This window comes from Eurosta solidaginis, chromosome 5, assembly GCF_040869045.1.
Source record: "Eurosta solidaginis isolate ZX-2024a chromosome 5, ASM4086904v1, whole genome shotgun sequence".
Lineage (NCBI taxonomy): Eukaryota > Metazoa > Arthropoda > Insecta > Diptera > Tephritidae > Eurosta > Eurosta solidaginis.
This window is the reverse complement of record NC_090323.1, coordinates 256,712,407-256,737,671: the sequence shown is the minus strand read 5'-3', so window position 1 is coordinate 256,737,671 and position 25,265 is coordinate 256,712,407. Positions and strand designations below refer to the sequence as shown.

Below are 25,265 nucleotides of genomic sequence, written 5' to 3'. Positions count from 1 at the left end.
CGTTCAAATACTCAGTACAACTCAAAGATAGCCTCAAAATACCCGGTTCCTTAAGTTCTCGAAATCGCACATCACAATTTCTTATACACTCACACAAATCTGTGGCAGGTGGTGTTAGCAAATAAGTCGAGTAGATTTTTGTATCGGGAACATTCTAGCCAATGCGCACATACACACACGCACACCTACACAAAATATCTTTCCAGGAGGCACCATTAAGCACAAACAAATGACTTCGGAAACGTGGCATGGAGTGTGAAGTCAGTCAGCAGTTAGAATGGGAGACAGAAGTGCAAAGTACGTAAAGCAAAAGCAGTGAAGGAAATTGCACGAAGTGGAGCGTGGAGAAAGGATTTCAGGAAAATCTACCGTACATTATGGATTATGTACAAGTTGCTCGTGCAAGTTGAATGCTTAAAAGTACAAAAGAGCATAGTGAGCGAGCGCAGTTAAGCTGCTACAACAAAAACTATAAAGAAAATATGAATTTATAAGTGTTTGTGTGAGTGTGTGTGTTTGTGTATGCATCTGTAGGGGTACATACATATACACAAAGTTACCTTGTTGTTTTTGCTATTGTGCACACCTTACTTCGCGCTGTTGCTTGGCAGCATCTTTTCCATTTCCATTTTTATTCGAAGCGTTTCACAGAATACCTGAGAAGATTTGAAGGCAGTTACTTTTGTACGAATGTAGTAGTAGATTATTTTATGTACTTTTTTAAGTCCTCAGCACAGGTTGCTCAACTCCACTCCACTGCGAAAGAGAACAAGTAAGGAAGGCTAAATTCGGGTGTAACCGAACATTACATACTCAGCTGAGAGTTTTGCAGACAAAATACATATGGGAAAATAACCATGAAGGAAAATGAACCTAGGGTAACCCTCCTGGAATGTATTTGTATGTCATGGGTATCAAATGGAAGGTATTAAAGAGTATTTTTTATAAGGGAGTGGGCCATAGTTCAATAGGTGGACGCCTTTTCGAGATATCGCCATAATGGTGGACCAGGTATGACTCTATAATGTCTTTGTACGATATGAAAGGTGTTAATGAGTATTTTAAAGGTAGCCCTAAGTAGTATTCCAAGGGCTTTTGATTTCGCTCTGCAGAACTTTTTCATTTTTTTCTACTTAATATGGTAGGTGTCACACCCATTTTACAAAGTTTTTTCTAACGTTATATTTTGCGTGAAAAAACCAATCCAATCACCATGTTTCGTCCCTTTTTTCGTATTTGGTATAGAATTATGGCATTTTTTTTTTATTTTTCGAAATTTTCGATACCGAAAAAGTGGGCGTGGTCATAGTCGGAATACGCCCATTTTTATTACCAAGATAAAGTGATTTCACATAAGTACGTGAACTAAGTCTAGCAAAGATATATCGATTTTTGCTCAAGTTATCGTACTGAGCGGAAGGCCAGACGGCCGACTGTTAATAAAAGCTGGGCGTGGCTTCAACCGATTTCGCCCATTTACACAGAAAACAGTTATCGTCATATAAGCTATGCCCTTACCAAATTTTACAAGGATTGGTAAATTTTTGTTTGTGCATTAAAAGTATTCTAGACAAATTAAATAAAAGAAGGGCGAAGCCTCGCCCATTTTGAAATTTTATTTTATTTTTGTGTTTTGTTGCACCATATGATTACTGTAGATGAATGTTGACATAATTTACTTATATACTGTAAAGATATAAAATTATTTGTTAAAATTTGACTTTAAAAATTTTTGTTTTAAAAAGTGGGCGTGTTCGTCATCCGATTTTGCCAAATTGCAGCCTGCAATACTTTTAAACCACCTTCTTTTAAAAGTGGGCGGTGCCACGCCCATTGCCAAAACTTTTACTAATTTTCTATTCTGCGTCAAAAGTTCAACCCATCTACCAAGTTTCATCGCTTTATCTGTCTTTGGTAATGAATTATCCCAATTTTTCTGTTTTTCGAAATTTTCGATATCGAAAAAGTGGGTGTGGTTATAGTTCGATTTCATTCATTTTTAATAGCGATCTGAGTGCCCAGGAACCTACATACCAAATTTCATTATGATACCTCAAAATTTACTAAAGTAATCGTGTTCACGGACAGACAGACGGACGGACGGACTTGGCTAAATGAATTTCTTTTTTCGCCCAGATCATTTTGATATATAGAAGTTCATATCTATCTCAATTAGTTTTTGCCGTTACCGGGTACCATTATGCGAACAAAATTAATATAATCTGTGAGATCTGCTCAGCTGAGTATAAAAATATGCCATATTTTAGTTGTAGTTAGGGGGAAAAAGCTAGATTTGGTGCATTAAGGTTTATACTCTGTGTTTAACGCGTGTGCGTGTGTAAGTGTGTATGTAAGTGTGTGCGAATTTTACGTGGCAACAATTTATTGCAGTTATTTGTAGAATAAATAGGTTGGTGAAAAGACATTTGATGCCAGCAGTAAAAATTGCAAAAGAAAAAACAAGTTAAATTTGTGAGGGAATTTGTTCTAAAATATTTCTTTGAATGTACGCAATTTTTTGAATTAAATATTCTAGGAAGTAATAGACATTTTGAAGTTATTGTGAAATCAAACATAGGTCATATGTATGATCTTAGGAGAGTGGGTGTGGCAACGATGATTAACTTAACAACTTTAAGCCGTCATTCTGTACTGATAAGGATAGCTCAGATGAACGATTTGCAAATATACTAGCAATTCGGCTCTGAGCCGAAACGAACGTTCGTTTTGTAGAAGAGAATGAGGGCCTTAAACAGACTGTTAAGTCGTATCATATTTTTCATAGGAATAAAACATAAATTAATATGGGGTACTTCCTACCCACTCAGCATTTAGATGATTAAATTTTGAATTTCCCTTCATATAAATACAATTTGATTACTCTTTCTGACTAAATAATGAGTTATCATACAATTGAACAAAAGAAATAATCAAATATGTATACTTTTGATGATCAAAAACTGAATATAGTTTTTCAATCACATTTTGGAATCATATTTGAATCAAATGTGTTTACTTTAGGTGATCATAAAGTTATAATCATTTTTAATTCAGTTTTCTGAATCTTTTCTGACTATATTTGTTGATTTAATCATGAATTTTATACTTGTTAAATTTTTACTTTTCATCAAAAATCTTATTTTTTCACATACCCACATTTTTTCAATCATGAAGTTCAGAAAAAATATGTATATACAAATTTTATTATTAAGATATTCTTCAAGACAGTTTCAAAATGGTTTAATCAATGAGAAATTGGCGTTAGAGGAGTTGGTTCCACATTGCAATTGAAAAGATGGTTGGTAGCAGCCAGATCGAAGTTATGACAGAGTCGCGCGCGTCTCCATATGAAGTCTGCTTTCTTCTATTGCGAGCAGTGCACGGACTTTACCACTTTATTGGTAGATCTACCAACTTTTTAGCCCATTTTCATTTTCTACCACCAAAGCCGAGGAATCTACCAACATTTGCCTTTGTAAGGAAATTAGGAAACGATTCAATTTCGTAGACGAAAAGTTACACCTTTTGGAAAATGTTGATGAAAAAAATATTAATTCTAGTCAAATGACAATGATTTTCCCTCACCTAAAGCTTTTCCATTTCACAAGACATCCATGGAATTTCTTAACAACGAATGGCGATCATTAATCTTATATGATAAGGAAGTAATAGAAAAGTTATTTTCCGACGATATTCTTAAAGGATGGATAAAATTGGGAACTGAAAAGAGTCTTCTAAAAGAAAATTTGAGTGAATAAATGTTCTCCTTAGCAATATTACCTCACACGCCAAGCGTCATGGATTAAAAATTTCAAGCATTTCCAATCAAATATATATATATAATATATATAATAATATAGCAAAGAGTATTTTGTCGGACGGACTTTATTTCAGCCTCCAATTAAATTAATAAGATTTTATAAAAGACTAGAAGACCCGGCAGGCGTTGTCCTGCCCTAAATTTGGCCAATCTGCATACATTTTAATAAGCTTTTTCTGTCTGACTCTGCCCTCCCCCCTCTTCACTTTTTCCTAATCCTTTTATTCACTCCTCCCTCCGTCTTTTTCGCTTCATCTATCTCCATCTTCGTCTCATTCTATCTCTTTCTCAATCTCCTTCTCCTTCTCTCTTTTCCCTTTTCTCTTCATTTGATATCCATATTCTATAAACACATTCTAGGGGTACCCGGGTCCACGTTTTGGCCTATATTTCGAGACCATAGTAACCCAGGGGTATGAAAATTACCCTCTACTAAAGCACTCATCAACAGCTTTCATTTGATATCCACATTCTATAAACACATTCTAAGATACCCGGGTCCACATTTTGGCCTATATCTCGAGACCCCAGTCACCCAGGGGTATGAAAATTACCCTCTACAAAAGCACTCATCAACAGCTTTCATTTGATATCCATATTCTATATACACACTCTAGGGGTACCCGGGTCCATGTTTTGGCCTATATCTCGAGACCCTAGTCACCCAGTCACCTATCCTATATTTCAAGTTAGATCAAACTACACACGGGGTGCAAAACAAATTCAAAATCGGTTCAGTAGTTTAGGAGTCCATTGACCTCAATTGTGTGACACGTGTTTTTTATATATTAAGATTTTACTTTGTAGAAGGTGATTTTGTTCCTTGTGTTTAATAACACTCATATGGAACTAGATTTTTCTTTTGTTTTTTTCTGACAATTTTTTTTTTTTGAAATTCGGTTCTTATTTTGAAAAATTTGTGCACAAATTCAAACAAGAAATAAATTTGTTTATGAAAGAAATGTAATAAATGAGCTCGCAAATATTTTCCTGCTATATTTTCATCAGTTTTTTATGAATAATTTTGAACGAAAATAAAAAAAAAAATTTAAGTAAACGATAACATGCCAAAGTCGGTTATTTTGTGGCAGAAAAATACTGGTATATTGGAAAATTGTTGTTATATTGAGACGTCAAGTATGATATAGACATTAGCTATGTATATACAAATTTACATGACTTTTTTTGTTTTGTTTACATTTTTTTTTAAGTGTTATTTCCGTGAAATGTGCTTTATTTGTTTTACAATAAAATATGAATTGTTTTGTACAAATATAAAATGTAGCTATTGTTTTCTTGAAAAAAACAAAAAAATCTTCCAACTTCTATCACTATTTTAATTTTTCGTCTACCAACATTCTCTTTTTAAAAGTCCGTGCACTGATTGCGAGTTTGAGGTATTGAACAATTAGAACGTGGTTCGCCGGGCATTTATCGGCATAAGACTTTGAATTTTTGCCTGAAATGGCTGAATTCTTATGTACCGGGTTTTATTATTATGCTTGCGGAGATAACTAGTTATATACCAGGGAGGTGAGGTCTCATCAGTAAGTTATTTATTAAGATGCCCAGGCTTCTAAGTATTTAATGAAAACTGTTTGTTCAACACAACGTTTCACTCCTTTATGATTCGTATTCCCGCCTCATTGTGTAAATTATGTTCTTGCTATATCAACAGCCATTCCATTGCAGTTATAAGCGCGATGTTTTGACAGACCTGCGATGTTTTGACAGACCTGCGATGTTTTGACAGAGCTTCTTCCGGTGTATTTTTTTTATGTTTGGAGACGCGTGCTACACAAACGGCTGGCTGACTCATTTATAGGTAGCTATGAGCGTTTCTTTGTCTTTACCCCAAGTGTTGTCAGCGGGGGACTTGAGGATTGTATTACGGCTCTGAACTTATTGCGGCTGCATATTCGCCTGAATGCGGATTATTGTTGAACGTCACTCGCAGTATTTTTAGGTGCCAGACAGTTAATAAGGTAATACCATTGACCTGGATGTCCAGTAGTACCTAAAATTGCTTTGTTCACGTTGTAAATAAGGCCGCCGAGGGCTTGGTCGGTGAGAGTGTCAGGCTTGGCAGTTGTTAATTTCGCAGCAAAAGTCATCAATGGGAGAGAAAGGAATTGTTGCCTTATAAAGGCAATGGCATGGTAACTCCCTCGGGTAACGAACGGAGCTTCAATATGTAATAATTAAACAAATGTGGTGATAGTGCACTACGCTGCAGCACCCTTTGTAAAGTTCTTCTTGGTTTTGATGTAACGTTTCGGAACTGGACCGATGTCAGCCGACCGTTGAAATAATTGGTAGTCTACCTTTTGGGAGTTGTTGAAAGGGTAAACCCTTCGAAATTTTACAGTAACATGCTGTGATAAACAAATAGGTGATCTGCAATATTTTTGGGAAAGGATGTGGTACCGCCCATAGGCGCAAAAGCTTTAAAAGGCATATCTTTAGACTCATAAGCCTATTACAGTTGAAACTTTAGCCTCTCAAGGCCAATCACACTGGAGACCGGTACGCAGATAATTCTATGATTTGTATATATATGAGTATATGAAACTAGCATGCTTGCAAGGGTAGATTGTAGTAAAAGAAGAAAAAGCAGGCAAGGGAGCTTCAGAAAATAAAAGGAAAAACAAAAAGAGCGTGCGAGAGGATAAATAAAATAGGCTGTAGTAAAATGCATAAAAGCAGGAAGAAAAATGTAATGTTCCCGAGATGGTCGGGCTTGTACCTTAATGGTGCTTTGCTACCGGAACGTATCGGATCTATATCCGGCAAAAGACCAGCAACATCGATAACACTCCACAAAAACCTTCGAGGAGTGTCTTTGTCGTTAATACAACAACCACAAGAAGAATGTATGAAGGGACATCAGTAGTGAAATATGGGAGAAACTAAAACTAATAGGCAGGGCCCGGAAGAGGTAAAGTTAAGTTAGATTACGTTGAGCTAGCCGATCAGTGAGGACCTCATATAGACTGAATAATTCCATAGTGGTACCATAGGTTTGCTAACGACCAAACTGAAAAACCCCATCAAAAACCAGGACCTATGTTGTAGAATAACTCGGTCTCTTGGCAAATACTAGAAGCTTCCTAGGACCTATGCCACTTGCTGCTCCTAGATGTTATACCTGTATCACTACTTATAGCTGGAGCTGGGGACAAGCGCAGGGCATGAGCACAAAACGTACCGAGCCGCAGAGAAAATTACAAGGAGATTCGTAGTATGTGAGATAGAGTGCTAGGTGGATGGCAGGTTAAGAAGATGGATGAGGATGCTAGGAGCGAGGGAGAGACATAAAAATAGAAGCAGCGTAAAGGAGAGAGGGGGGCGAAGTTAAGGCAAAGAGAGAAAGGAATGAAAGCTGAAAGAGCTAGTATTCGATTTTCTCATTGCTATGTTGCGGAGAACAAATGTTAATAAAGGTGGGCACGTATCTAAGTTTGTGGCTGATATGTAGGCGGTAAAGGGGAAGGCTATTTCTCTAAAGACTTAAAAACTGGTTCGATAATGTAAGGTTTGGCAAAGTTATGTTGCTAAAGGATAAGAGTCTTGTCGGGGTGGCAGATCACAGAGTGTTCTACATTGGTTCGAAACTTTATCAATATTTAGGAATGTCGTGACTGTGCAATATTCAAGAGATGAAAAGTAAAAATAAATAAATACTTGGCGCGTTTTAGGCATGATTGACGCGGCGGCGCACATAGCCCAGTGTCAGGAAACTCGTTATGATACCACAAAAATACAATATTACCTCTCCTCTTTGAACGATTTCGAGGACCTGAGGCTATCAAATCTTTAATCTTACTCCACGAATTATCCAGGAAAGGAGCTCTCAGGCCGCACTGTGTGGCAGCACTTACGGTCAGTCAGTTGCACCTCTTTTCATTCACTCTTTGTTCCTCTTTACAACTGCAGTGACATCAACGATAGGGCATGTCTAGCTTTTCTGCATGCCTACCAATGAGGCAGTACCCAGCTGATCCTCCTACAAATGTGGAAATTTTATGCCTGCTTAGAGTTTAAACATTACGGGATCTCTTTAGATCCCATGAATACGATAAGGAGACATAATGACTCAATCTATTCCTTCAGTTTTCGTGAGCATATGACAGCTTAGGAGTTCTTTTGAGTTTGCCTAGACTTCGCTTGGGAGGTTGAGGTATGACGCTTTCGGAATAGAGGTGTTAGTTAACGAACAAAGTAGCTCTTTAATGTCAAAAAATTTTCTTAACTTTATTCGTGATTTGAGTAGATACAATTGGCATTATGATTAAGGAAAGCAAGAGATTAAGAAGGAAAAAAAGAGAAAGAAGGCTAAGAAGAAGAAGTAAAAGGAGGAAAGGAAAGCCCAAAATGGGAACTATGTTTGGCCATAGAAATTTATTTTCAAGACAAAAAAATCTTTCCGAAAACAAGGAAGGGCTTAAAAATCTCAGTTTTTGTATTTGAGTTGAAGCTTTACGGCCGATATAGAGAAGGCGGAAAATGAAAAGGGGAAGAGGGAAAGAGACGGGCGGTCAGTTATAAAGTAAGAAGAAGAAAGTAATAAGGATAGTGTGATCAAAAGAGAGAAAGTGAATGAAAATAGTAAGGGGAAAGTGGTCACCTTTACATACTTGATAAGGAAAGAAACGATGGTTGGAAACCTGGAGGATGAGTGAGTTGTAAAATCGTTTTGAAATCCCTTCAAAATAATGCGTGAAAGCCAGTTAAGGTGGAACATTGTTGGTCGGGTCAGCTAGCTTAGTAATAATAAGTAAGGAAGGCTAAGTTCGGGTGTAACCGAACATTACATACTCAGTTGAGAGCTGTGGAGACAAAGTAAGGGAAATCACCATGTTGTAAAAGGAACCTAGAGTAACCCTGGAATGTGTTTGTATAACATGTGTATCAAATGGAAGGTATTAAAGAGTATTTTAAGAGGGCGTGGGCCTTAGTTCTATATGTGGACGCCTTTTCGAGATATCGCCATAAACGTGGACCAGGGGTGACTCTAGAATGCGTTTGTACAATATGGGTATCAAATGAAAGGTGCTAATGAGTATTTTAAAAGGGTGTAGGCCTTAGTTCTATAGGTGGACGCCTTTTCGAGATATCGCCATAAAGGTGGTCCAGGGGTGACTCTAGAATTTGTTTGTACGATATGGGTATCAAATGAAAGGTGTTAATGAGTATTTTAAAAGGGAATGGGCCTTAGTTCTATAGGTGGATGCATTTTCGAGATATCGCCATAAAGGTGGGCCAGGGGTGACTCTAGAACTTTTGTATACGATATGGGTATCAAATGAAAGGTGTTAATAACTATTTTAAAAGGGCGTGGGTCTTAGTTCTATAGGTGGACGCCTTTTCGGGATATCGCCATAAACGTAGACCAGGGGTGACTCTAGAATGCGTTTGTACAATATGGGTATCAAATGAAAGGTGCTAATGAGTATTTTAAAAGGGTGTGGGCCTTAGATCTATAGGTGGACGCCTTTTCGAGATATCTCCATAAAGGTAGACCAGGGGTGACTCTAGAATTTGTTTGTACGATATGGGTATCAAATGAAAGGTGTTAATGAGTATTTTAAAAGGGTGTGGGCCTTAGTTCTATAGGTGGACGCATTTTCGAGATATCGCCATAAAGGTGGACCAGGGGTGACTCTAGAATTTGTTTGTACGATATGGGTATCAAATGAAAGCTGTTAATGATTATTTTAAAAGGGCGTGGGCCTTAGTTCTATAGGTGGATGCTTTTTCGAGATATCTACATTAAGGTGGACCAGGGGTGACTCTAGAATTTGTTTATACGATATGGGTATCAAATGAAAGGTGTTAATGAGTATTTTAAAAGGGAGTGGGCCTTAGTTCTATAGGTGGATGCCTTTTCGAGATATCGCCATAAAGGTGGGCTAGGGGTGACTCTAGAATTTTTTTGTACGATATGGGTATCAAATGAAAGGTGTTAATGAGTATTTTAAAAAGGAGTGTGCCTTAGTTCTATATGTGAACGCCTTTTCGAGATATCGCCATAAACGTGGACCAGGGGTGACTCTAGAATGTGTTTGTACGATATGGGTATCAAATTAAAGGTATTAATGAGGGTTTTAAAAGGGAGTGGCCCTTAGTTGTATATGTGAAGGCGTTTTCGAGATATCTACAAAAATGTGGACCAGGGTGATCCAGAACATAATCTGTCGGGTACCGTTAATTTATTTATATATGTAATACCACGAACAGTATTCCTTCCAAGATTCCAAGGGCTTTTGATTTCGCCCTGCAAAACTTTTTCATTTTCTTCTACTTAATATGGTAGGTGTCACACCCATTTTACCAAGTTTTTTTCTAAAGTTATATTTTGCGTCAATAGACCAATACAATTACCATGTTTCATCCATTTTTTTCGTATTTGGTATAGAATTATGGCATTTTTTACATTTTTCATAATTTTCGATATGGAAAAAGTGGGCGTGGTCATAGTCGGATTTCGGCCACTTTTTATACCAATACAAAGTGAGTTCAGATAAGTACGTGAACTGAGTTTAGTAAAGATATATCGATTTTTGCTCAAGTTATCGTGTTAACGGCCGAGCGGAAGGACAGACGGTCGGCTGTGTATAAAAACTGGGCGTGGCTTCAACCGATTTCGCCCTTTTTCACAAAAAACAGTTATCGTCCTAGAAGCTAAGCCTCTACCAAATTTCACAAGGATTGGTTAATTTTTGTTCGACTTATGGCATTAAAAGCATCCTAGACAAATTAAATGAAAAAGGGCGGAGCCATGCCCATTCTGAAATTTTCTTTTATTTTTGTATTTTTTTGCACCATATTATTACTGGAGTTGAATGTTGGCATAATTTACTTATATGCTGTAAAGATATGAACTTTTCTTTTAAAATTTGAATTTAAGAAAAATTTTTTTTAAAAAGTGGGCGTGGTCGTTCTCCGATTTTGCTAATGTTTATTAAGCAGACATAAAGTAATAAGAGTAACGTTCCTGCCAAATTTCATCATGATATCTTCAACGACTGCCAAATTACAGCTTGCAAAACTTCTAAATTACCTTCATTTAAAAGTGGGCGGTGCCACGCCCATTGTCCAAAATTTTACTAGTTTTCTATGCTGCGTCATAAGCTCAACTCACCTACCAAGTTTCATCGCTTAATGCGTATTTGGTAATGAATTATCGCACTTTTTCGATTTTTGGAAATTTTCGATATCGAAAAAGTGGGCGTGGTTATTGTCCGATATCGTTCATTTTAAATAGCGATCTGAGATGAGTGCCCAGGAACCTACGTACCAAATTTACTCAAGTTATCGTGTTAACGGACAGACGGACGGACGGACGGACGGACATGGCTCAATCGATTTTTTTTCGATACTGACGATTTTGATATATGGAAGTCTATATCTATCTCGATTCCTTTATACCTGTACAACCAACCGTTATGCAATCAAAGTTAATATACTCTGTGAGCTCTGCTCAACTGAGTATAAAAAGGACGCAAAATCACCAGGACCCACTCTTATTTTTACATCATTTTAGACTTAATTTTTGATAATTTCATTTATTTATATATATATTTTATTGCTACTCCATCTTAAACAACATCAGCTAAAAATATCCGTTATCAATCTCCTACCATACCGCTGGTGCAGCTGCATAACGCAGAGGTGCCGCATAAGATGGCGCATACGCAAAAGGTGCTGCCGCAGCCGCAAAACGAGCAGCCAAAGGCGCTGGGTAACCGAATGGAGCAGCGGCATAGCGGGCAATCGTAGCAGCAGCCAGGGGAGCTGCGCCTAGAGGAGCTGCAGCATAACGCGCAACGGGTGCAAACGGCGCAGCAAGTGGAGCAGCAGCGGCATAGCGGGCGACGGGAGCAATAGGCGCAGCTAAGGGTGCAGCCAATGGTGCAGCAAGCGGTGCTGGGGCGAGTACACGTGCGGCGCGTAAAGGTGCAGCTACGGGAGCAGCAGCTACAACAGGCGCATAGGCAATTCCATTATGAGTTCTGGCAACAACTTGACTACTCGTGGCGGTGATGATCGGCGCTGGTGCTGCAACGGCAAGTGGTGCGGCTGCTAATGGAGCATGAAAGACACCAGGTTTGGCGTTGGCGCAAGCAATGGCGGACAAGACGACAATGATCTGAAATTGATTTAAATGTAAAAATAATCCAAACAGATGTCCCTTGTGCGAAAATCACTTACGTATTTGAACATTTTGTTTGACTGGTTTGATGAGCGTTTGTAATGTTTGATTATGTTGCCTCGTCGAAGACCGTTTAAGTTATGATGTCCATTTGTTAACGGTTTTGCCATTTTATACATGTTCTTCGTTGGGTCAAAAACCTTCAGTTTGTATATGTAAACTTGTCCACACTGACCATGCACAACTCGATAAAAGTTTGGTCTGCTGTTGGTTTCGTTGTTTGTGCTCGCTCTAAGTACGACGCATTAGGTCTGCGGAGAACATTTATTAATGCTTGGCACGTAAACGCATTTCTTGCAAATCTTTTTCATTTTATTATTGTTTTTGTTGTCATGTTGTTTTGAACTTTTTGGGTTTTCCTTTTGGCTTCTTTAAATGCCTGCGTCGTATGCGTTAAGCGGTTTAGGGCCGCGTGCGAGCTTTTGGGGTTTATTAGTGCATGAATGATGACCATGTGTGAGCGAATATTCGTGTATGTGTGTGATTATAGTAAGCTTAATGTGAGCGTTATTTCTAGCCCATCCCATAGAGTTAGCGAGTGACTAGTAATGCGAAACATTTGGTTGAAATGAGTTTAGTCAACCCTGAATGCAGTAAAATCAATTTCATAATATTTGGACTAAATTACATTGAAATATGTAAGCACGCAACTCTGTCCAGTTGAACGATTTGGTTAGCCGAGGATTGTGTACAACTGAAGAGAAACTGCATTCGGACTAAGTTAGCTTATGCTAAAACTGTGCCTTCTATCGTCACATGCCTTTAAATTAGGCTTGGTCAGTGATAGCAGATGTAGGAAGTACGGGTTGGAGGAGAAAACGATCGAGCACATTCTGTGCTCGTGCCCTGTGCTTGCCAGGCTAAGACTCTAGCTATTAGGAGTGGTACAGCTGTCAGATCTTGAAGCAGCAAGTGGCTTGAGTCCTAGGAAGCTTCTAGTATTTGCCAAGAGGACGGAGTTATTTTATAACATAGGTCTTGGGTTTTGGTAGGGGTTTCAGTTTGGTCGCTAAAACAAACTTCTAGTAACACTAAGGAGTCACTCAGTCTATGTGAGGTCCTCATGTGGCGGCCAGTTCAACCTAACCTAACCTATGCTAAAACTGGCTTCTCCTTGTGATTCCTCCTTCCTTTAGAAGCTGAACCATTTCATATGAAAACGATTTAAGATGGACATAAGGAAGAAGTAGCTTACGTGCTTCATTTGACCATCAAAACGTTTATACGATTTCGCGTCAAAGAAGTAAATTGAAATATTACAACAATGCAAACGAGTCCCTTGTGATTTCTTCATTTCTGTATACGGGTAGACTAGGCGCATGAGTAATAATTAAATACAACCATTGCAACAACATGTAGAGCAACATGTCGGTTCGAGGAAATCCAATACCTCATCATATTTTGAAACTCATCGAGCTTAAGGGAAAGAAATGACAAGCCTTCCGTATTTGTCTTGACTTTGAAACCTAATGTTTGCTAGATCTGTGACTATTTCTTTCCAGTCCTCCCCGCCACAACTCACGCAAAAGCTATCGAATGGGCTCCAACACCAATGGACTTGTGGCCCGTGATTGTGCCAAAATTCTAAAGATTTCTTCACTTGCTCTTTTTATAAGTTCCTCTGTTGTCTTCATAAAACAAGCCGTACATGTAATTAGGCTATCATACAGGCTTCCGAGCTGTAAACAGCCATCTCTTGGAATCTCCTATGTAAGTTCCTATGGATTCATATTAGTGGATGATACATCTCGACCACCACATCAGCGTACAGTTAGATGGAATTAAACGATAACTTAAGTTGCGCTGACAAAAAACCAGTTAAGAAGAGCGAGAGAGATTTCAGATCCGTTGATTTCGGGCTCTTTTCTGCACAACATGACTCCCCCCGCTCCCGGTTCGAGGCCTTTGTTTATAACTGCTGCGATAACTCAATAGGGGTTTGTAGCAGCCTGATGGTGGAATAATGCACCGAAATTTGTTAAGAATACCGCTACGACCATCCTGTCTCGTGGTTGTCACACTCACAAAATGGTGAAAGAGAGGGAAAGAAGAAATATACAGAAAGAGAAAATGTAAGGATATGTTAAGAAGGGGAGAAAGGACTATTTTACAATCAAAGGCAAGCCAATTTTTGGGTTTGATAGTGAGAGTGCGAGCTGCAGAGCTAGAAGTATATTGTGAAAGAGAGTGAGATGAAGAATGCGTATGGGAAAATGATATAAATAAAAAGCTGAAATGGAATAAATAGAGAGAGAGGAAGGGAAAGTGGGTATTAATAAGAAATTGTTTCGAGGATAAGACAAGAAAATACGTCATGACGGAGAATCTCCATCAGAAATTGAAAATCATCTTGCAAGGCAGAGAGAATACGCGTAGCGATCGCACCCAGAGAGTCAAGTATTAGAGGTATGCAAAGGCTTGCTGAACAAAACTTGCGAACGTCGCCCATCTCTGCGCGAGAGTTCATAATTCAGCATTCACAGCGATTTGAAAAACAAAGTTCTAGATGCTCTCAAGTCCGGGCACAAGAGTTGTTTACGGAGCATTTTCAGCGGCTTAAAAAGCAGAATATTGGAAATGTACATGCTTGCGCTAGGGAATCGAACTCTGTGCATTTCGAATGCCTTCGGAATGAAAGAAAGAGACGATGAATGTCAACGGCTAGGCTCGCAATCAAGGTTAAGCTCACAGTAACGAACCACAGATTGATTATGCCCAACTGTATTCCATTCAAATAGGAGCCACGAATAAACTCTGTTCTGTCAAGGAATGGGTTTATTAATTTAATGGTTTGTGTTGTGCTACTGGAAATGTGAGCGACCCCAACATTCAGGAAAACGAAATGATACAAAAACAACAAAATAAGAAAAACAGATACTGTGAGAATAAAATTAGGTGTGACCATGAAGCAATAAAACAAGACAGGTAGTAGTAGTAGTAGTACAATTACAAAAATTTTACGGCCCTCATAATCCGGTCATCAATTTTGAAGTGATAGGGAAGGGCCATTTTTGGTACTATTTTACTACACCGTTAGTAAAGTAATGTACGGAAAGAGGCAACCTTGATATATCTCCACATTGGAAGAAAAGAGAATAGAAAACAGAGGATTCGGGAAGAAAAAGTAGAGGAAGTAGGAGGGAAGTCGGAAGAGCAAAGAGAACAAGGGGGAGATGGAGAATGAGTAAGAATTTAGGTAATGGTTTGATGGTAGCGTGCACCGCCTGCCACACATAAGGTCTTGAGTTCACACCCCGGCATGGTAACATACAAATTTAGGAATATATTTTTTTTTCAATCAAAATACAGTTTTTCTAAGCCGGGTCACCTCGCGGCACTGACTTCGCAAATACTCCGGATGTATTTCTGCCATGAAAAACTTCTCAGTGAAAATTCATCTACCTTGCAGGTCCCATCCAGCCAGTTTGAATAATGTGAAAAACTGCACGATGCAATTTCGAAGATAAGCTCGGCCTAAACCTCCTCGCCAGTAAATCGCGCCAAGTATTTATTTATATATTAAATAATGAATTCATATCTCTGTGTAACTTTCAATTGAAAAAAAGATGATAAAAAAATTTTAAGGACTACCTTTATATAAATTTACCAAAAAATAGAAAGCAATTTTTCCTTTAATACAGACATAGCCTTGTTGAATTTTGACTAAAAAATTTTAACAAAAGTTCTTGTAAAAGAATTTTGGGATTTAAAACTATTAAGGTAGAGCGCGTGTTTAAATTTTAAATAATCAATTAGTTAATCCCAAGTACATGGTCTGCCTTAAATTGAAAGATTTCGCTCTACCTTAATAATGTTAAATCCCAAAATTCTTTTACAAGAACTTTTGTTAAAGTTTTTTAGTCAAAATTCAACAAGGCTATGTCTGTATTAAAGGAAAAATTGCCTATTATTTTTTGGTACATTTATATAAAGGTAGTCCTTAAAATTGTTGTATCATCTTTTTATTTTCAATTATTTAGTACTGCCTACAAAAAGGCAATTGCAACTTTGGTTAGTAATTTAAGTAATTCCTAAGTGAAATTTCTTATCTTTATTTTATTATTATAGCAAGATTTAATAGAATTAGTGGAATTTCGCTGACAACAGTGGCGAAAACAACAGAATTCTACCTCGCATCATAACAAGAGAATTCCACCTCGGTTGTCAGCTGAAAACCGTGGTGAAATTCGCATACGTCTGAAAGTCTAAAAGAATCGTGGTGAAAGTCGCGTACGCCTAAAAGTATGCAAGGACGTGCATTCTGACCCACGGCCCAACTTTTAAGTCTCTAGCTCACCGGAAAGTTACTCAAAAATCGATCACAAAATTCCCCTCGTTTTTCAGGGATTTGTAGTTACCTCAATTAGCACGCAACCAAACGGAACTTTGTTTTCTATAAATGGTATTGTCACCGATTCTCGAACTATGTGCTAAGTTACAAGTCTCTAGGTAACCGGGAAGTTAGTTAAAAATGGATTGAAAAATTCCCAACTTAAATTAATTTTCCTAATATCTCGATCCATGCGCCACCTAGCGGGATTTTTTTGTGTGCCAAGTTTCAAGTTTCTGGGACACCGGGAAGTTAGTTAAAAATGGATTGAAAGATTCCCAAATTAAAATTTGTTTTCTTACTATCTCGCTCCGCGTGCCACCTACCGAATTTTTTTTGATCACATGTTGCATTGTCACCGGGTTCTGACCCACGGCCCAAGTTTCAAGTCTCTAGCTCACCGGAAAGTTACTCAAAAATCGATCGCAAAATTCCCCTCGTTTGTCAGGGATTTGTAGTTACCTCAATTAGCACACCACCTAGCGGAACTTTGTTTTCTATAAATTGTATTGTCACCGATTCTCGAACTATGTGCTAAGTTACAAGTCTCTAGGTAACCGGGAAGTTAGTTAAAAATGGATTGAAAAATTCCCAACCTAAAATTAATTTTCCTAATATCTCGATCCATGCGCCACCTAGTTGAATGTTTTTAATAAAATATTGCATTATCACCAGGTTCTGACTTACTGCTCAAGTTGCATATCTCCAGCTCACCGGGAAGTTACTCAAAAATCGATTGCAAGAACCCTTGCGTTTTTTCAGAGATTTTCGTTTATCTCGATTCGTCTGCCACCTGGCGGCATTTTGTTTTCCACGAGTTGTAGTGCCATCGATCCGCAAACTATGTGCTAAGTTTCAAGTCTCTGGATCACCGAGAAGTAAGCTAAAAGTCGATCGCTAAATTTCCATTTTAAAACTCATTTTCTGATTATCTCGATCCGTGCGCCACCTAGCGGATTTTTTTTTTTCACTTGCATTGTAATATCTCTCAGATCTGAACTATGTTCTAAGTATAAGTGTCTAGCTCAACGGGAAGTTACCGAAAAAGACTTTTCCGTGAGTCAAAAATGCGTATGGAAATGAGGGGACAAACATGAAAGCGACTTAATAGAAAGGTATAAAAAATAAAGTTTGCAAACAAAATTTGATTTCCTGTAGCTCCCGGCTATTTTGTATGTATCTAGAAAACTCAGCAAGTCTTATTTATTTTATAAGTTATGTATTTAATTTTGTGTTACCTCTTTCGCCATATTTCTTAGCTCACAAACTTATCCAGTTGCAAAATCTTATTGAAAAACTAAAATAACATAAAAATGAGGCATGTTCTGGGAATTGTGAGACATAAAACAGTCTTACTTGCACTTAGCGTAATTACATTTGCAACTTGAAATTGCGAAAAGTATAAAAACAGCTGCTGTTTGCTAGAATGAATAAAAAGCAACAAATGCCAATGACAATAATAACAATAAAAGCACATCGACAGTGGAAGCAACAAGAAACGTACAACAATAATCTCATCAATTTCGCTGAGTAAATTTTTCTGATATTAATATAAAAAGTTTTCATCATTATTTTAGCACACAGACACACACACACACTCCCACACACGCACACACACATGCACCCATCCATAGACTCATAAATATCTTTGAATTCACTTACCTACATACTCCGTTCACTCGGTCTATAACATTTTCTCAATTGCTCTCTTCATCATCATCATCATCATCATTTTCCTCATATTCTTTGCAACAGAAAGTACTCACACTAAGTGTCTCGTTTGCCCAGCTGTTTGTTGCAACTTTGAAACTATTCGTCACCTACTTTTTGCCTCCATTCAAATACTTGATGCTTGATTGTTTCTTATGTGTGGCTGTGTGTGTGTGTGCATGTGTAAGTGCTCGATTATATAGGTGGGTGTTTGATTTTATGGGTGGCTGTTTGATAGGGAATGTTCATATGTGTGTGTGTGTAATCATTGATATTTCTGTTATGCTTTGGCACAAGCGAACAATGTAGGAGCGCAAAATTTCTATCGATGTCTATATTAAAAAGAAAATAAGCAAGTAAGGAAGGCTAAGTTCGGGTGTAACGGAACTTACATACTCAGCTGCCAAATTACAGCTTGCAAAACTTTTAAATTACCTTCTTTTAAAAGTGGGCGGTGCCACGCCCATTGTCCAACATTTTACTATTCTGCGTCATAAGGTGAACCTACCTACCCAGTTTCATCCCTTTATCCGTCGTTGGTAATGAATTATCGCACTATTTCGGTTTTTCGATATCGAGAAAGTGGGCGTGGTTATAGTCCGATTTCGTTCATTTTAAATAGCGATCTGAGCTGAGTGCCCAGGAACTTACATACCAAATTTCATTAATCAAAATTTACTCAAGTTATCGTGTTTACGGACAGACGGACGGACGGACATGGCTAAATGAATTTCTTTTTTCGCGCAGATGATTTTGATATATAGAAGTCTATATCTATCTCGGTTAGTTTATGCCGTTATGGGGTACCGTTATGCGAACAAAATTAATATATTCTGTGAGCTCTGCTCAGCTGAGTATAAAAAGAGTGCATAAGAAAGCAACCTATAACAACAACAACATGTACGACAGCAAGAAATGCACAACTTTTGTCATCTGTTCTAACAACATAATCGGTGTCATTTTGTTTTCTTATTGTTCATTATATCTTAAACTTTACACCCGATATAAGGCTTGTAGGAAAATCGATGACTTGAAAAGTGACAGCAAATTTTTGCTGCTCTTTGGTCCATTCATATATATAAGACCATCATTGGTTGGCACTTAAAGGCCTAGCTGGTTTTAGTCCTCCAGAGAGTTTTTATACCGAGCAACCCAAGGGCCATCTCATCTTCTCCCTTCCCCGCTCAAAGTCCCGTGCTATATGATGAACGACTTGTAGAGCTGGCATTATTTTCGCTACTAATGTTAATAAAAAGAGAAAGAGGGAGGAAAGAGGAAAGTAAATAAAAAGGTAATGAAAGTAAAGATGAAGAGGAAGGAAAAGCAGTATTCTTCAAATAATCTTTGTCTTCTTTCGTTATCCTTGAAAATGGAAAATGGCGAGATTGGTACCGCTACTTAAGCCTGGAAAACTCATATCACCCACTATCTCTCCTATCGTCAGTATGCTAGACACTCAAAAGGTCTCGAAAGGAGGACCACAAATTATTTGTGTGGCTTCCAAGTATTAAACAAGGGCTGCCATAGGACCTTTTTTTACGACGTGCACGTTGCAAAAGTCGGCCACGTTGTTGGCATTATGCTACCTACTCTCCGGCAGCTAAAAATACTGTTTGAGATTTTCAATTACGGACTTGCATTTTGGCGAGTACGTAGCATGATTCCACCTAAAGTTCAGAGCCGTAAAAAATGCCTCATGTATCTCGTTGGCGGCACTTGGGGACTAGACAAAGAAACGATCGTAGCTACCTATAAAATAATTTGCCAGCCACCTGTATGCAACGCGTCTTGGATACGGTCGTCCAGCTTAAAAGATCCATTGGAGGAAACTGCAGGCCGATCGAAGTAGTGAGGTCAGAACGACTTGTAGAGCCAGAATGTATTCTTACGTCACTGGCAAATCATAGAAAAATAGTGAGCAAATATTCCCCATAAAGGTGAACAACGAAACGAAACGAAACGCTAAGCAAACAGTTTCTGTTTAGTACTCAAAAACGTGAGTATTCTAACCGACATCTGGTTGGAGAGGCCTTCCCAGGGACATAAGGAGTCATCGCCCCAAGTGCTATAAAGAAATACGGTACACAAAAATTCAGCCGTTTGAAGCAAATTAGCATAAGAAAGCACTGACCTCTTGAAACTGCAAGTATCCTTGGACTTCCGCTGGAGGATCTTGATGAAAATTTGTGAGTGATCGCGCCTATGGGATAGCATTGCTAAAACAACAACATCAAGCAATATAATGAATCGAAACTGGGACTAAAATCAAACAGAAATAAGAACCAAAGAAAACAGGGCCGAACCCGGTCTGAAATCAGACCGCAGTAGGACCGAAATCTGATTCGAATTTGGAATTCAGTCTCGAACTGACATCGATACCAAACAGAAGCTGCAGTTGAAACGAATTGAATCAAGATCGTACTCCATCTGAAACCTTTTCCGAGCTGAGACCGCAAATGCAACCAAAACCTGTATCCATTCCGAAATATAATTTGGAACCTAGTCTGCAATCAAACCCAAATCTTATACGGAACAGGGATCGAAACAAGAACGAGCCCTGGGATCAAAGTTGTGACCAGATGTGGAAACGGAACCGAGTTTGGAAGCGAATCTGCTCATTTCGCAATAGTCTACTGTTACTTTGTTTCGCACCCCACTGTATTAAAATGTCAGCCACTGTTCAATTACAACAACTATTTTAGTAGGTCATAAGGCCAATTGATCTTACGGTGATTTGAAGTGGTGGCCAGTCAGAGGTCAACGGCCATAAGTTGACCTTATGTCAGCCCATCCAAGCTAATGCTTCTAGTTAACAATCACGATGTGCCCATATCATAAATAACCAAAAATAATGAAGAGCGCAAAATTATATGCACGTGAATTTTTTTGCCAAAATATTTACCATTATGCATTTACGAGCAGACCTACGTAGTTACTAACACAAATGCACATACAAACATACTTCACACCTTATAATTCCGCACGAAATTCCGCTCACGTTTCATTGCTGAAGTACGGAACTGAATCGAATTCTTAAACTTCAATCGAATTTTATTGTTGGGTATAAAAGCGCTCCACATCGATTGAATAAACTACAAACGCAATTTGCACTAATCTAGAACAGCAACAAATAGAGAAGCCAATCAAACATAAGGAAAATGGCCAAATTTGTAAGTTGAAATATTGAGATTTTTGTTGTTATAAAAATGTTACTCCTTTTTCCCTGTTTCCTCTTTTTGCAGATCATTGTTCTTTGCGCTTTCATTGCTTGCGCTGCTGCCAAGCCACAATTTCTTGCTCCATTCGCCGCCGCACCTTTGGCTGCTGCTCCCGTCGTTGCACCACTGCCAGCTGCCTATGCCGCTGCTCCTTTAGCTTATACTAATTTACCATTGGATGCCGCCTACTCGAGCAGCTCGATTGATGTGCGACAGAATTACGGTGCTGCGGTGGTACCAGCCAGCTTTGCTCCAGCAGTGTACTCTGCGCCTGTTGCGCCTTTGAAGTACACCGCAGCTGCTCCTGTTTTGTTGTAAAACTTTAAGTATTTGGTCTGATGCCAGAAGTTGAGTTGCCATGTGATCGTTCCTATGAATTGGTTTTCCAGTAAATATCGTGAAATAAAAATGTTGGACTTTTTTATTAAATGCGTTAACAATTCACTATACGCCCGGGCAGGGGAGGGGGTTCACGTGGATAATGGGACGGCCATTGAGATATCACATAAGATAACAGTGACATTAGCTCAAATTACTTAGCGAACCGTGACGTAGGAACGATATAGTTTCGAATCAACGAATCGCCTTCCTAAAAAATTCCTTCGAAGATCCATGTGAGCCGGAACCGAAATATTTTCGCCTAGTTGTGGCAATAGCCAAACATGAGATCACTCGATTATTCCAACGTGCCGTCAGAACCCAATATCGAAAGGCCACCTGATATACGTTTCTGACCAGATGCTGCTCGCTATTTTGTAATAGGTAATGTTCGCCCAGTGCTTACTAAGGTGAATTGAAGGCGAGTATACGGGAGAAGTCCGCAGGTATCTTCCGGAACTTCAATATTTAGCTTCAAGCACTCTACTTCCCTACAGAAATCTACATCCTGTGCATTTGCTCCCATATATACTGATAGCTCTGGAATACTGCTATGACCGCTACTCAGGTAATATTAATCTTAAAAGAGATCGACGCCATCGCAGCCGAGGTGAGGCTTTCCAAGGCTACCTTCGGACGCACCACAGCTCAACTTGGGGCTTTGTTATCCGCATGTTCATACGAGTAAATGGTAAATTTTCCATGTGCTGTAACGCTGGATAGCTTTCCGTATACCGTACAATTAATCAAAGCGTCTTTTGCTTGAAAGACACTACAGTGATTACACAAAATTCGTGAGAGAAGTCCTCCAACCAGCATTCCCCTTCAACTTCAAACTTTACGTGAACCTGTTGTTGTAGCGATAAGGACACTCCACAAAGGCCTTGGGAAGTGTTATCAATGTTGATGGTCCTTTGCCGGATGCAGATTCGGCATGTTCCGGTAACAAGCACCATTAAGGCACAACACCGACCATCTCGGGTTGATTTAGTATGACCACTTGAAACCTACATCGCCATAACGCCCTTCCACCCGCCAGATCCATGAGGAACTTGGGGTCGCCAGAGATTCGGCTGTAAGAGTAACAAGATTCGCCACCGGCAGGGGAGGTTGAATATTGGGTTGGAGAAGCTATATTTTACGCTGGCAACACCTTGAAAGGGTTGCGCTACACAAACCCTTTAATCAATTTGGTATTTTAGTCGCTTCTTACGACATGCATACCTGCCACGGGTACTAACCCGCTGGGGTTAGTCAACTAGTCCTTTGTCTCAGATGGGTCCCTCTCCCATTCCTCACCTAATGTTGTTGTTGTTGTAGCGATCACTTGACCAACGGCCGTGTAGCCACCTTGCTGTCAAAACCATCAGATTCCTGTTCACCAAACCATTCACAACCAATAAAGGTCTTGCTCTACACAAGAATCGGTTTAAATAGCATCTCATAGAGGTAGTGCCGGATTATTGTTGAGAGTTCGCAAATCTTGGCGATAGGCCCTCTGCAGCAGTACAAGCCAACTGACGACTGATAAGCCCTACCCATCACATTGGATTTCCAGGACAGCTTTCTTTCTGGATTAATCCTAAATATCTGTAACACTTTTTGGCGGCCGCCGAGGTATGCATAGAACTGGTAAGATGGTCAAACCAGCAGGAGGGTATCGATTCGACCTGGACATTCCTCGATAGTGGTTTGAAGAACACTCAGAATGTTCATCTGTCATGGAAAACTTCGTCATCTCTTTTACCCGATGGCGTTCGGTGGCGGTCTAAAACATGTCGGTCTCGGCAATCTGAAGGAAAAATTAACTAGCAGCTCACCATAAATTGGAAGAGAAGCTCGATATCGATCTCCTCGGAGGTCTGTTGCAAAAAACGGTCACTCAACTTATGAACAAATTGCAAATATTTGCACGAATACGACCTTGACACGAATCGAAAACACACTGCATACAAAGTCATCTACAACAAAAACACCAACTACATGCAAAACTACACTGTGCAGCAAAAGAAATTAAGGCTCTTCGCAAATTTTTGTAACATAATGGAAAAAGTGTATTTAAGTTGCTTGTCATTCTGGAACTGACTGGAATGGAGGGTTTGTGCGAACTTAGCAAAAGTTCACCAAAATTACATATTTCGATACATACACCATCTGGCGGAACTCTTTTTGATTAGATTACATTACAACATGTTCTGAAACATGTTCCAAGTTTTAAGTGTAAGAATGTGGGAGTTCGTTTTAAAGAGTCCATTTTTTTGTATGAGAAATAGACGGAAAATTAAGAAAGAGGTTTAATATAAGCAGATAAAAATTATATCGTCGCTTGTTGCGCAATACCGCGTATTTGCAAAAAGCAATACCACGTATTTGATAGAAGCCAAATTTTGTAGGAGGAAGAAAAAACTTATTTTTCGCCAAATCGTTGCTCCAATCTTGAACTGATCTAACATTTTATTTCATTTCGGATTGCCTCACCATGTACATATAATAATTTACCAAAAAAAAGCACTCTAACTGCAAAAAAATTACTTTTTGAAAAATACGCGGTATTGCATTGCTTTATTTCAAAGAAAATAGGTTCCATAAAAGTTATTTTATTTATTATTAACAAAGTAAATATACATTCTATTTTTTAAATAGAGTTAAATTAGTGTTAAAATAACTAAGCGATTATGGCTTATTTATCATCAAAAGGTAAGTTATCGTAGAAGCTGTGGCAATCAGGTGGTATGACTTTCTTAAGTTGTTGTAAATCTTCAAATTTAGTTTTGGTTATTTGCAAATGTGAGTTGTAGAGTGCAGAGGGTATATATTTTCCTAAATTATTTTTAGATCGCCTGGGTAGTATCTTGTAATCATCGTTACAATTTATTTTGAATTGGATTGTTCTGTTAGGCAAGTGTTTTAATATATGCAAATTATTCACGACATGTTCTCCTGTTCCTATACCAGGTCGTATAAGGCTGTATGTATAGAATTGTTTGTTGCTATAATCTTTAAAAAAGGTATGGTCTACCAATCTTGCTTCATATGGGAATGGTTTTACTCGCGATTCCTCTGTTGCAAGAGCATATTGGATCGGAAGGTATACTTGCTTATTTTTCAATTAAAGTAAAACGTTCTTTTGCAGCGAATTTAATGAAGAGATGAGACAAACAATTTTTCATAACTTTTGGAAAAATATGAGTTGGATACAGAAAAAAAACTTATGTTTTTACTCTTATTGATATTTTCAAACCAACCCAACATAACCATACAAAAAAACTGCAAACGTTTGCTTACCATCTAAAACTTAATGGCACTAGGAAAATGGTATGTAAACACATGTTTCTGAATACTTTTGGAATCAATGAATGGACACGAGTGGGGATAGTTTCTATCTTTAAGCTCTCTTTTTTCCTTCGTGCATCATGAATTACTTTGTTTTGTAGCCTACGGTATCCTACATATTCCTCCCCCCTCATTATCTTTTTCTTATTTTCTGCTATCTTACAACCTCTAGCTGCACGTTTGCCTATCTCATCTTCTCACTATCTAATAAAATGTCGTCCTCCGGTGATTGCTCATTCACTAACGTTGCGAGGGAGCCAT

The 25,265-nt window shown here is 38.6% G+C and overlaps 2 protein-coding genes across 2 annotated transcripts; one reads left to right on the top strand and one right to left on the bottom strand.

The window, feature by feature from the left end:
- Window positions 1-11,421: 11,421 nt before the first annotated feature.
- LOC137251659 (cuticle protein 16.5-like) lies at window positions 11,422-12,137 on the bottom strand. The gene is made up of 2 exons (XM_067786369.1): window positions 12,035-12,137; window positions 11,422-11,972 (listed from the first exon to the last, which is right to left on the bottom strand). The coding sequence occupies exons 1-2, from the start codon at window positions 12,044-12,046 to the stop codon at window positions 11,460-11,462; spliced, it is 525 nt and encodes a 174-aa protein (XP_067642470.1). The 5' UTR covers window positions 12,047-12,137; the 3' UTR covers window positions 11,422-11,459.
- Window positions 12,138-21,183: 9,046 nt separating this feature from the next.
- On the top strand, window positions 21,184-21,688 carry LOC137251658 (uncharacterized). Its single transcript, XM_067786367.1, has 2 exons — window positions 21,184-21,245; window positions 21,318-21,688. The coding sequence occupies exons 1-2, from the start codon at window positions 21,234-21,236 to the stop codon at window positions 21,609-21,611; spliced, it is 306 nt and encodes a 101-aa protein (XP_067642468.1). The 5' UTR covers window positions 21,184-21,233; the 3' UTR covers window positions 21,612-21,688.
- Window positions 21,689-25,265: the final 3,577 nt, after the last annotated feature.